We start from the raw sequence: 12,319 nt of genomic DNA on the forward strand, positions 1-12,319 counted from the left end.
GACTTTCAGATCTATCTCTCCCCCCTCCCTCCCCGCTGCTCTCTTGCCCTGCCTCCAAACTTTCCGTATAGTCCATCCCTCAGAGGAGCTAACAAGCTAACGTTAGTCCGACACCAACATCACAGTAATATAACATGCTCTGGTAAAAGCACATTGCTGCAGCGCTGCTCTCTCTATGTTCACACACCTCAGCAACAGCAGCAGCAACACAGTGTCACTTACAGCAGCCCAAGCAGAGGCTGCTGCGCACACACGAACAACACATGCACTACAGAGTTCTAGTGTAACAATTACAAATCAAACATAATGTAAATCCAGCAGCAGTAATTACCTTTCAAGCAGAAAAGTCGCTAATTCCATCCTTTACTCCTCCAGACCATACACTGTAAAAAAGACGACGCTACAGCCCTGGGAAAGGGGCGGGGACTGTGAGCAACAGCTGTCAGACAGTCCATCAAACACAATCCTGGCTCTGATTGGTTCTTTTTGCTCGGTCTTGCATTCTGGCAATCTGCCAAAGGCTGCAGGAGCAGCAGGGAGGACTCAATGAGCCTGTTTTTTCACACAAACTACTAGTTTCATGTAAAGCTGTCCTTACATAGTGACAGCTGTAGCAAATATGACAAAAATCATTTTTATAAGAGTTGCAGACTGCACCTTTAAACTTTCTCACTGTGACTTTGTAACTCTGAGTAATCTGATTGAATTTGAACCCTATTTCATGAGGTGGTAACATCATGAAGAACAATCTAAACAGAAGGAGGTGATGTAACCCTGATCTTTATCAGATCCATGTAACTTGCTCATCGATTACTATCCAGAGGTGAAGCTTTGCGTCAGTTATGGTCAAGACATGCATCATCACAATCACAACATCCATTCATGGTCTATACTATACCATCTTTGCAGGGTGGCAAGGACCTTCACAAAGCTTCTTCAGACTTCAAGAAGTTGAAAACACAGATCTGCTGACTTTTATAAGAAATACTTGCTTTTTTGTCATTTGTCACCAGATAATAACAATTTTCTAAAACAGTTGAAAACCTGCCAAATGCTGTGTTGAAAACTACCTATTTACAGCAAAACTAAATAGATTGAACTTTTGGTGCAGACCAGATTGCCCAAAGCACATTTTGGTCTTAATATTAGCAGGACTCCTAAATATTACAAGGATGATGGCTAAACGTTTAATTGGGTTTATGTCTACATATGTTTTGTCTTTTTATTGGTTCAGACTTAAAAACAATAAATAATAAAAATGATGTTTTGATTGGCGATGTGAACTAAACGTATTCTGACCTGGGTGACAGTTTAGCAGTGGGTTATATTTGAAAGCATAAAATGGTTTGACATTTTAAATCGGTTCTGGTTCTTTGTAATACAGCTATTGTAGCTATTCCGCCTTTTTTTATTTCCCGCTCCATCAGTCATTCTAAAATATAATGTGCCGTTTCGAGTGACGACGGGCGAGCGGTGTGTGCGTCACAGAAGGTGCTTCATTATGAGCGGCACAAGCTGCGGACGGCGAGACACGATCCTTCTGTTTGCACCGCGGATGGAGCTGGAGCCGTGACGCGTTCACATCACCAATGCAAATGAGTCCTACTGCACTCCCCCTCCTCCTCCATCACACACACACACACGCACACACACACACACACACACACACACACACACACACACACACACACACACACACACACACACACACACACACACACACACACACAGCGCGCGCTCTCTGTGCTTTGCCGTGCCAGCCAGAGAGAGAGAGAGAGCTTATATAACTGCAGCATAGGGAGATAACCGTGGATAGTCTTGCTGGACAACAAAGGCAGAGAAACCGACACAAACTGACCACAGATCGGGCTTCACGCAGCGTGCCGCGCGCACCGCTCTGGTGACGGTAAGCCGCACGTCCTCTTACTGTAAACAGTGCAGACACAGTGATGGAGGATGGATGGAAGAGCTCGGTTTTTTATGAGGTATCGAGTACTTACGCTCTGTTCTGTTCGGTTCTTTCTCATCTCCGCCGCCGGTGCGTCCCACTTGTTTTACGCGTTCAAACGGTGAAGTTGGACATAACTTGGGCACTCGGACTTGATCGGAGCCTGTTCACAGTGCAAACTGTTGCACAGGCCTGAGATAGAAGAGAAGTGGATCAGGGCAATGACGTGCACGTAGTGAAAGAAAGAAAGAAGCATACTCACGCACAGACACATCTAGCCTATACCCAGTGTCCAATGGAAAAAATGTCTCCGTAGTGGACGATAGGCTTCTTTACACACTGATCATTCGCGTGTCTCATCGTTTCACTTTTCTATATATGTTGTCATGGATGAGGTCAGATTAGGTCCGAACTGCAATGATAATCCGCTTTATCCAAGAGCACATGATTTAGTGCACACTCCAGTTTTCTGCCCCAAGATTGCTTTTCCCTGGCTTTGAGAAATTGTGTTATTTTTTACACATTGAAATGTGATAACTAAAAATGAACCCACACAATTTACTGTTAAACTATGTGTATCTTATTAGATATATACAGCCTATACATTAAGGATTTAGAAAAAGTTCTGAATGTGAAAACACATTTTTAAATGAAGAAAAAATGTATATGCTTTCAATTGATTATATGTGTTTATTATTCATTCATCTAAAAATAAATACAATATATTAGGTTAATATCTTGTATTGATATAGCTACATACAGTGTTAACATACGTTCACAAATAAAATAATATTGATTGACAATTGAAAGTTTCCAACCAAGGTTGAGCCAGATTTATTCACAGCAAATTTAAAAAGCACACAATGTAACATATCCAAGCTAAATTCACATGTAAATTAGACCTAAAATGTAAGTTAAACATAGTAAATATTTGCCTAATGTCAACATTTCATTTGGTTGTAAACAGTGTTGGCTCTGCCCATAGTGAAGATTTCAGGTGCTGAACATGAACCCGCCCGTTAAGGCATTATCTTTTAATCATTGGAGCTCACAACATTGCTTCTCTATTGTTAGATCATTAATTGCATGTTTTTCTATTGGTGATGATGAATTTGAAGTTTACAATCCCTAGCTGTGGATTTATGATGTGGAAATGTACATTTCCATGATTTTGGGTGATGTGAAACAGAGGAGCATTAGAAGCATCTTCAGATGCTGGTCATGGGTTTGATTTTCAAACAAATGGCATTAAATGAAAGCCATAAAACAGCAAACACAGAGGGATGTGTTAAAAGATGCTGGAAGACAGAAACACAAGCTCATAAGTCATCGTGAGCTGTGCGTGTAATCCACCAGCTACATACTTCCATTCCCTGGGATTGTGCTGACATATAGAGAAACACTCTTGTGCATTAAATTGTCCATGTTTTTCTGCTCTGTTTTGTTCCCTAGCTTTTCCCCAAAGGATCTTCTTAGTCTTGTCCACAGTCTTGGATATTAAGCTCTCTTACGGAGCTATTGTTTCACTGCTGCAGCTTGTGAACCGAGGGGCCACGGAAGTCAGAGATGTTGAGTGCACCATGCTGTAAGTCCTTTTAAAACAACAATGCTGTAAGTAGTTTGAGTGAGACACTGCTATATGAAAGGCTCCATCACTGAGGAGGTAGCAGTGAACAGTGTGAGGCATGGTGGCACCCCTCTACCAGCTGCACTGCCTCCTCAAGCGGGCTCAGATGCTGCTGCTCTGCCTGGGCATTGCCTATCTGATGGCCGGAAGCATCCTTCTCCTGCAGCGCTCCAGTGTCAGGGTAGCTCACCCTGCCAACCTCGCAGGCCTGCCTCCTCTGCTGTCTCTTGCTGCACCACCTATCACAGTGAGGACCACAGGCCTGGGCATGAGGGCGCGATCCAGATGGGTTGCTGCTGGCGCTCAGGCTGTGTCAGCAGGGAGAGCCAAGCCAGGGTGGGACTGGGCAGCATCTCAAAGCCTGAGGGTCCAACACTTGCATCATCGTTGGTTCCACAGTCTACTGCCAGAGATACCAGAGCAGAGCATCTCCGTGCAAAAGACCATCCAACACAAAGGTAACTCACTCTGTGGTTTTCAATCATTTTCCAGTTTACCCCCTTCTCATATTATTAGCATTACTTTTGTTATACCGTCTCTTTGTGTCAGCTACCTCCACTGATCTCTGTCCTGTGTCCAAAGCAACAGCAACTCATTTAGTTATGTATTTCTGACATTTAAGCATTTTGTCTATTACCATATCTTTAGAGCATCTTCAGCAAAATGTATTTGTGTCATGGTCTAAAAATTTCTATGCTCAAAAAAACCTTTATTATTTAAAAAAAAAACAATGGTTGTTGTGTTTTTTAATGTACCCCTATGGTAATATGTTAATGTACTCGTGGGTACGTTTACCCTGGTTGGGAATCCATCTCGCGGGCTCTGCAGCAATGTTTGTGTCTGTCAGAGCTGTAAATGTACAAAACCTGAAAAGTTATAGCAAATTGGGCTAAACTGAAACCGTTTTCCATATTTTCTCAGTTCTTTGATTTAGTAAATATCCCAAATCTGATATATTCTATATAGTTAACCCAATATAAATTCTGATGTAACCTTAACACTTAAGGGCATACTAAAACACCAAACAAAGTCTGTGATTAGGTCCATTTTGGTCTTCATTAACACTTTAATACTTTAACTTTGGAACTTTTGAATTTTAACTTTAGGGTCCCAGTTTTGGTGACCTAAAGTGCAGCTGTGCTTTGAGCACATCACCTGATTACTCAGAAAAGCGCTTTGCTCCTGCGTGTCTCTTTAAATCAGGCGTGGTGTAGAGATTCAGCAGCGCAGTGCAGCACATCGCACCATACGTTACGATAAGGGATTAGAAAACAGACTTTACTCGTAAGGGTGTGCCGTATATGCGGAATAAATTGTGTGATTTTAGCCTATGATGGAGATTTGGAGTCTACCGGCCAATCGTGATAATGCCTGTTGATGACATCATCACGTCTGCCTCCAGTGGCGACGCCAGCCGGAATCCTGTGCGTTTAATTTTTTTGAAGGTGTGGAAAAAATAAAATTATTAAAGGATTTAGAGACTTTTATCCCAACGTGCATACTGTTGTGAATGTTCTCCTAACAATGCCCGTGTCCACTGCCAGTGCTGAGCGTTTATTCAGCTGTTAAAGGCAGGCATACACTGCAATTTTTGGCCCATTTTGAGCCGATTTTTGACCGAGTCTCTGCTAAATCATGTGTCATTTATCCTCTAGTATACATGGGGTCACAAGAAGCGATTAATGCCTCACGACCAGCTCCCGATCAGCAGTCGTATGGTCGTAAGGAAATCAAACATGTCTGAAATCCTCGTAAGGGTATTACAATGTTGAAGCAGTGCCACGGACCGGCTTGCCTCAAACTCTCACACTCTGCATGCGCGAACACCGTATGGCCGCTGTAAAATTGACGGACCGTACTGCCCACATCTTTCCAGCCAGTTCCTGGTCCATCACAACGCCACCTTTTCTTTTTTAAAGCTCTTTTTGCTGAGATTTGCGAGTTTCTCTCCACTTCCAGGTTCTTCTTCTGTTTTAATGACGACTTTTCAGATATCTTCTTCTTCTTCTAATTTGTACGTTGCATTTCCGGACCCTGACTTATAATATAAGCAGTCAGATCATGTCAGAGTGTCTGTCCTTATAGTGTGAGAACATGATTTGTGAGCTCTGCAATTGAGTCGCACAGTTTGAGCTGCCGCTCATCGAGTACAATGATTGATAAAATCGCACAGTGTATGCCCACCTTTAAGTCACTTGAAAACATACCTCCGGAACACCATGACAGTTAAGAGATTAGGTAAACTTGCCCTGATGAACAATTATCATGATAATCCTGTCTGAGGCCATTCTGCAGGAGTTTGACATGACAGGGTGATGTAGACTTCATTACAAATAGGTAGAAACATTATTAGCCTGTTACTATTATTATATAGTGTGTTTTTGTTTCTTTTTACCATGTGTTTCTGCCTGGTGCGCCGTCACCATAACGTTTTGCTGGGCTGTATTCATCTGTGTTTCTGTACGCTGTTACTGTCCTCTGCTGTAAAGCCTGATCTTCATTTTTTTGGTGATTAAAAATCTACTTCGAATTATGGAATTGATTAGAATCGTTTCTTGCTCAGGGACTGGCGGGCCGCACATCTAGTGGAGGCAGGGGGCGGGGCGGAATCTGTGCGTACTATGAAATTGAATCCGCCACTGTCTGCCTCTGAATGACAATGGCTTCAGGCACAGAGACCATGGAGCAGGAGGAGCTAGTTAAAAAACAGTAAACGGTGCTACGTCACTGATTTGGACTTGGGTTTGATTTTAAAAGTCGTGTTGTGATCAAAAAAATGTGATTGAAAGATGTGTTGAGTGACTGCCTGCAAGCAAAGGTAACACGAGCAGTTTGTTCTAAAAACAAAGCATATGAGGAGAGCTAGAGGATGTGCTTGACTCAAACGCTGTCAGTCTCTGACCACAGGAGCCAAGAAACAGGTTTGCTCTACTACTCACACGTACTGCTCTATTGAGCAAGCTTTTTGAGGAGTACCACACTCCCTTTGATTAGTAAATTAAATATTGGACTGACATTAAAAGAATAATTATGATACACTTGTGGAAAGACATGGTCCGTTTCCAATCGGTGGAATGCAGCCGGTTCATGACATGATTAAAACCAGATATGTGGTGCGGAGCCATAGGTACTTTAATGAGAATAAGGTAAATCCTTAAACTGACCTTGTAAACACCTAACTCTTATTGCAAATGTAATTCCAAATTAAACTTAAATCTCATATAGGTGGTTAGTTTATTCCGATTTTAATTGCAAATTAAATAATTCCTCAATATTGTAAATGTTTAATTCCGCTTTAAGTTAATTCCGGTCGTTCTACGCAGTTGCAATAACGTGCGGTGACGACATAATCCAAGATGGCGGCCCGGTCTCGAGTCAAGACTACTTATTTTTAAGAGCCTTAGAAGACATGGATATAATGAAAATGAGTGGTTTGTTGTGTTTTTTTCCCCGATTGACTTAAATACGTCACGTTCGGCCTCTGTCCAATTAGAACCCTTCCAAACCCCCAGATCTAAAGCCAAATAAAGCTGTTTTCCATGTTAACCTCAATTCTGAAATACTATTTCCATGTAAACAAGAAGCAGAACACTTAAATTCTGAATAATTTAATTTGGAATAATTAATTTCAAATTAAAAAACATCATGTAACCGTGGTTAGTGATATGTTAAAATGTATCTGTGTTAGAGTCTAACATTATAAGCTATTTTAATTTACTTACTCCACAAGTGCAACTTGGCATGGGCAACAATTGTGTTTAGGGATGCACCGAAATGTAAATTCTTGGCCGAAACCAAAAATGAGAAATCCAAGGCCGAAAACCGAAACAATGACAGACATTATTTTGCAAATTATTAGTACCATTGTATTTAATGTGTATACATGTGTATTACCTCACTAAAATTAAAACACTGCAATTGTATGGAATAATATTGATGCTTTAAAGAATAAATCAATTAAAAACATGAAAATATTTACTTTTGCACTGACATTCCAACAATGCACAATATAAGAATTAACAAAATCTTAAGCTTGACCCCACTTATACATTACATAATAATTACAAGCCTATAACTGACTGGGCTTCTTAAATATGTTATCTCATGAAAACACAAAGTGCATTTAGGCTCTTGATGAATAGCAGCTTCTCTACTTTATTACAGTGACTGTGAGCTCTGGCTCTCCATTCCTGCTCTGTGCGTCTCTCCAAGCAGGTTCTCTGTCTTTATTGTGGTATGCATAAATGTTAGTGAATGCTGAGATTAATCCCATCCAAGTAATGATCTTTATAACGCAGACCAAGTACAGTCGTGATGAAGTGCAGAGGATCCCTGTGACACGTGCACTGACAGACTCTGAAACCGGATCCATGCTGCTGATGCGCAGCTATGCGCCGTGGTGTAGGGGTCTGTGTTGACTGAGGGCTACGTGTAATTACAGTGACGTGACAGAAACTTGAATCACACTTACATGCTCAGTCTCAAACTTTGCTTAGAAAACGCTTTGGTGCTCAGATTTAATGAAATACAGCCGCTCTGCGAGTCCGCGGACAAGTTGGTCCATTTCCAGATAAGCGCATGCTGACCACGGTGTTTGCTTGGTCTTCACAACATCCTGTTTCGGTGAGAAATATCCTTGGTGGACACATTTTTGGTGCATCACTATTTGTGTTTGCTGGATGTATGAAGAAGCTGTTGACAACATTTTCACTATTTTGCATTATAGAAAACAGCTTGTTGTACTGTTTTATTTAAAACATTAGCAATGTTACTTGGGTTCGATTGCACTATTGAGTGCTGAGTTCATTTTGAGCTTTGAGTTATGCACAATAAATGTTGTCAAATTACATTATATGTTTTTATATATTTGTATGCATTCATTTATTTGTTTGTTTGTTTGTTTATTTGTTTGTTTGAAACACTCCCATTTAAATATTTTAGACTTTAAGTTTATATCGTGATTTATACATTTACCATGAAGGGGATTCAATTTATCCCGGGATATGAATTTCAGGTCATGTTGCCTATGGAAGGTTTTTTACATCACAGGCAGCACAGCTGTGTCTCTTCACTGGTCACACGATTTGATGCCTATGATTTGATTCCACGATGCATCACGAAGCAGAATAAGTTGTTTCATCCTTTATTTCCTACATTGCTGCCCGTGGTTGACTTTTTATTAGTGAATACGAGCAGTTAGATCTGTATGTTCTCCATTCTTCATTATCTAGAAAGTGCTTCAAAAAACAAATATACTGTAAATGTCATTACATTATATTGTAATTCAAAATAAATAAACTTCATTGTCTACCCTCCCTTTATCTGTGAGAAATTATTCTCTCCTCAAATCAAATTATCACGTCTGCAGTCGAGCTGCTGCTTCCAGTGTTTGTCCTGCTGTAAGAAAGGACACTAACTGAGTCAGAACCCATCAGATAACAAGGAGTATTTACAAGAGTAAATGCTATTATTACCTCACACCTCTCAGTAGTTTATGCACTTAAAACAAGAAATTTAAAGCTTAACAAAGAATTAAATACCCTAACAATACATTTATTAACACAAAATAAACAGTACAGGTTGAGCTTACTGCACATACTGTATTATTGGTGTGAAAATGATCATCCTCACAAAACAAATCATCAAACCTTAAACATAGGTATAGCATAGGAATGTAACCTATAATATATTATACTCTGCCCTCCAACAGGCTGCTTTATTAATCTAGCAAAAATCACGGTGTGAACATATAAAACAGTTAGGCCAGCTCCTCTGAGACTCATGAGCGGCTCTCGTTCACAGGACGTGCAACTCGGCGAGCTTGGCTTATTAAAGCTGTTACCTGGACATCACAGAGGGCAGGTATTACCTTTTCTATGAAGCTGCTCCGTGAAAAAAGCTCATAACCAGGCTGCAGCATCTGTAACATGAAGTGAAGCGTGGGGTTCTCCCGTTCCATTCATAAAATCCAAAATGTGTCCAGGTATCTGCTTTTAAGATACTAGGTACATTTTTAATCACTTTCTCTTCATTTTTGGCTCCCTTCATCATGCTGTGCTCGACTCATTTTCCCACAATTCAATTGGTTTTTTAAACTCCACAACTTCATTGCTCTGCCGTGAACACAAAATAAGGATGCAGTATGACAACACTATAATCATTTGTTACGTCCCTGCATTGATGCAGTCTTCCACATTCCGCATTGCAATGCATTGTAAAAATGATTTATTTTAACACCCCTAACAGGCAATCCAGTGCAGATTGCAGACACAATGCTAGCGTTCACCTGCAGGTTTTCAAACATCTGTGTTTTACTACACAGAGGGCTGGGTACAGTGTGTGTGGCTCAGCTACGACCGTGCGGACTATGCTCTGCGTACCTGGACACCCCACAAAACACTGCTCGGCATGTATTTTTCACATTGACCTGCATTTTACCCGCCTGGTGAAACAGAGCAGGAGAGATGGAGACAAGCTTTGAGGAGAGGCACCTTTAAAACATGTCCCAGAAAGAGTACAAGGACTGCAGAGAAGTGCTAAAGATTTTGGGAAATGTAGAATTTTGAGGAAATTATACAGGAAACAGCTACGGTGCGCTCCAGGTGCGCTCAAGTATGAAAGCTCTGAGAAGCGCGGACAGTCCGCTCCGCAAATGTTCCACCTGAATATGTTTAGGCTTTAGGTAAAACTTTTTCATTCAAATCACTAAAGACTAGTTTTTCTTTTCAGTTGTTGAAGTGTGTATGTTGTTGGCCATGTTGTTATGGTCCCTTACAGATAACGGACAGATGTAGACACGTGTGACGTCACACATGAGAAATGAGGAAAATGGTGGATTGCGGACTTAAAAACCATGATTTTCAAAAGCCTGCATTTTGTTCGTTAACAACAAACAAACAAACCAAACTAACAATGAAATGTAACTGATTTGTTACTAATAAGAATATATCCATTTGTCAATGTGTTTCCATGCACTTGAAACATGTAACAACTTCATCAGCATCACTGCAGCTCAATGCATCCCTTGAGCTCCCCAGCCAGCAGGCACACAAAGCAAAGTAACCACTTAATGTAAAAACCTGACCGCTGGCCACTGTGAGCCCTATATACATTAATTAGTATGAGGTGTTAGCACTAGGAAAGTCATGGCTAAATCCTTCTAACAGGCTGAGCAGTTTGATGCAAAGCATTCCTTAGCACAGGAAAGAGCTGTTTTGTGAATCTTTGAAATGCAATTAAACCATTTCAATTGTTGTTGTTTCACAAATCCAACATCTTATATATTTCCCAAAAACACTTGCAATCTGACAGAGCTGATGTTCTGTGGTTTTTTTTACAATCAGCTGATGTGCTTTTACATTTATTAGCTGCACTTGTACAGGGTAGCCAAGGTCGCACGTCTGTTTTTAGCCAATAAACTAAAATGCTTATTGCAAATAGGCAATGTTGAAAATGCATTCCAACACTACTTCTTTTGGACAGAAAAATAGTTATGTGCAGGACTCTCAAGTCTCACACATTGTGTGAGACACACAATTTAATACATTCACACATTTCTCACAATGAGAAGTGATACAACTCACTGCACATTCATAGCATAGGCTATACATGATATAAAAGAGATTAGTAATCTATGAATGGATGAGGCTGCTCTGATTGAACTGGCAACCTATCAGATTGAATGCAGTTGAATGTGTAGCATGGAGCACTGGGCATTGTAGAGCTCAACAGGATCTTGGCATGTCCCAGTCAATAAAATCAACTACACATCAGCCAATCAAAAACTAACATACCTCTACACATCAGCCAATCAGAAAATAGCACTGATGTACCGTGATCTGACCAAAGCAATGTTGCCGAGAACAAGGATGCGTGTGCGCACATGCGCTGTGAGTGCCTCATTCATGAGTACAGTAAACAGTGCTGCCCCTAAAACGTGTTGTGCGTAGGGCTTCTTCTTCTCTGGAAGGGCACATTTTGCGCGAGGTGATGCAGATGCACATACTTGCTACTGGGAGAAGGACATAGAGGTCAATCAATTGTTGTGGAAGGAGAAAAAAGAGAGCTGTAATCTTAATGCACATGCATCGCTGAAGTGATTGACAGCAATCAACATCCTACCAATCAGAATACTGCGCTTGTACAAATGCTGCTATCCGTATCACTTCAAGTGCACAACCAGTTGATCCTGCTCTTTCACCAGCACATTTATCAGATGATGAACAGGCATTAATAGGCATGTTTAATTATTTTTGTCAATCAGATTTGTTTACTGTTTTTAATTTTTTTTTTTTTTTTTTTTTCTTAAAGTTATATTATAACCCACAAGCCAACATAAATCTGACTGACCTGACATCCAAACATGAGAGCCCCGGTTATGTGACTGAAGTTGGGGTTTTGCTGTTGAATTAGAAATGAAAGAGTAAATATACAAGTTTATTTTCTATATTCTGATTTACATTTTTTGCTGAAATTGCCAGGAGCTAAAGAAACACTCGCACGCTACCAAGGAGTGTGCAGCTCACTCATAGTAGACCACATTGTGTATTCACAGATTATCAAGATCTTAGAACATTTACAGGATCTTCATGATACATTTATGCAGCATTTTCTGTTTGAGTGCCTCAGCTCTTGTTATGCGAGCTAGAGCTCACTGATCCTCTCACTACCAGAGGAACAGAAGGCCTCACAGTCACTTCAAGAAAATAAATTCATCATAGCCACAATAAAAACGATATGATTTC

At 40.6% G+C, this 12,319-nt stretch overlaps 1 protein-coding gene across 1 annotated transcript in view; it reads left to right on the forward strand.

Annotated features, from left to right (window-relative positions):
* The first annotated feature begins 1,680 nt into the window (after window positions 1-1,680).
* wscd1b (WSC domain containing 1b) overlaps window positions 1,681-12,319 on the forward strand; it is a 37,535-nt gene continuing 26,896 nt past the window's right edge. The window contains exons 1-2 of the mRNA XM_028467330.1: window positions 1,681-1,906; window positions 3,401-4,033. Coding sequence (XP_028323131.1) covers window positions 3,634-4,033 — 400 coding nt within the window. The 5' untranslated portion in view covers window positions 1,681-1,906; window positions 3,401-3,633. The remainder of the gene's footprint in view (window positions 1,907-3,400; window positions 4,034-12,319) is intronic.

This window comes from Gouania willdenowi, chromosome 14, assembly GCF_900634775.1.
Source record: "Gouania willdenowi chromosome 14, fGouWil2.1, whole genome shotgun sequence".
Classification (NCBI taxonomy): domain Eukaryota; kingdom Metazoa; phylum Chordata; class Actinopteri; order Blenniiformes; family Gobiesocidae; genus Gouania; species Gouania willdenowi.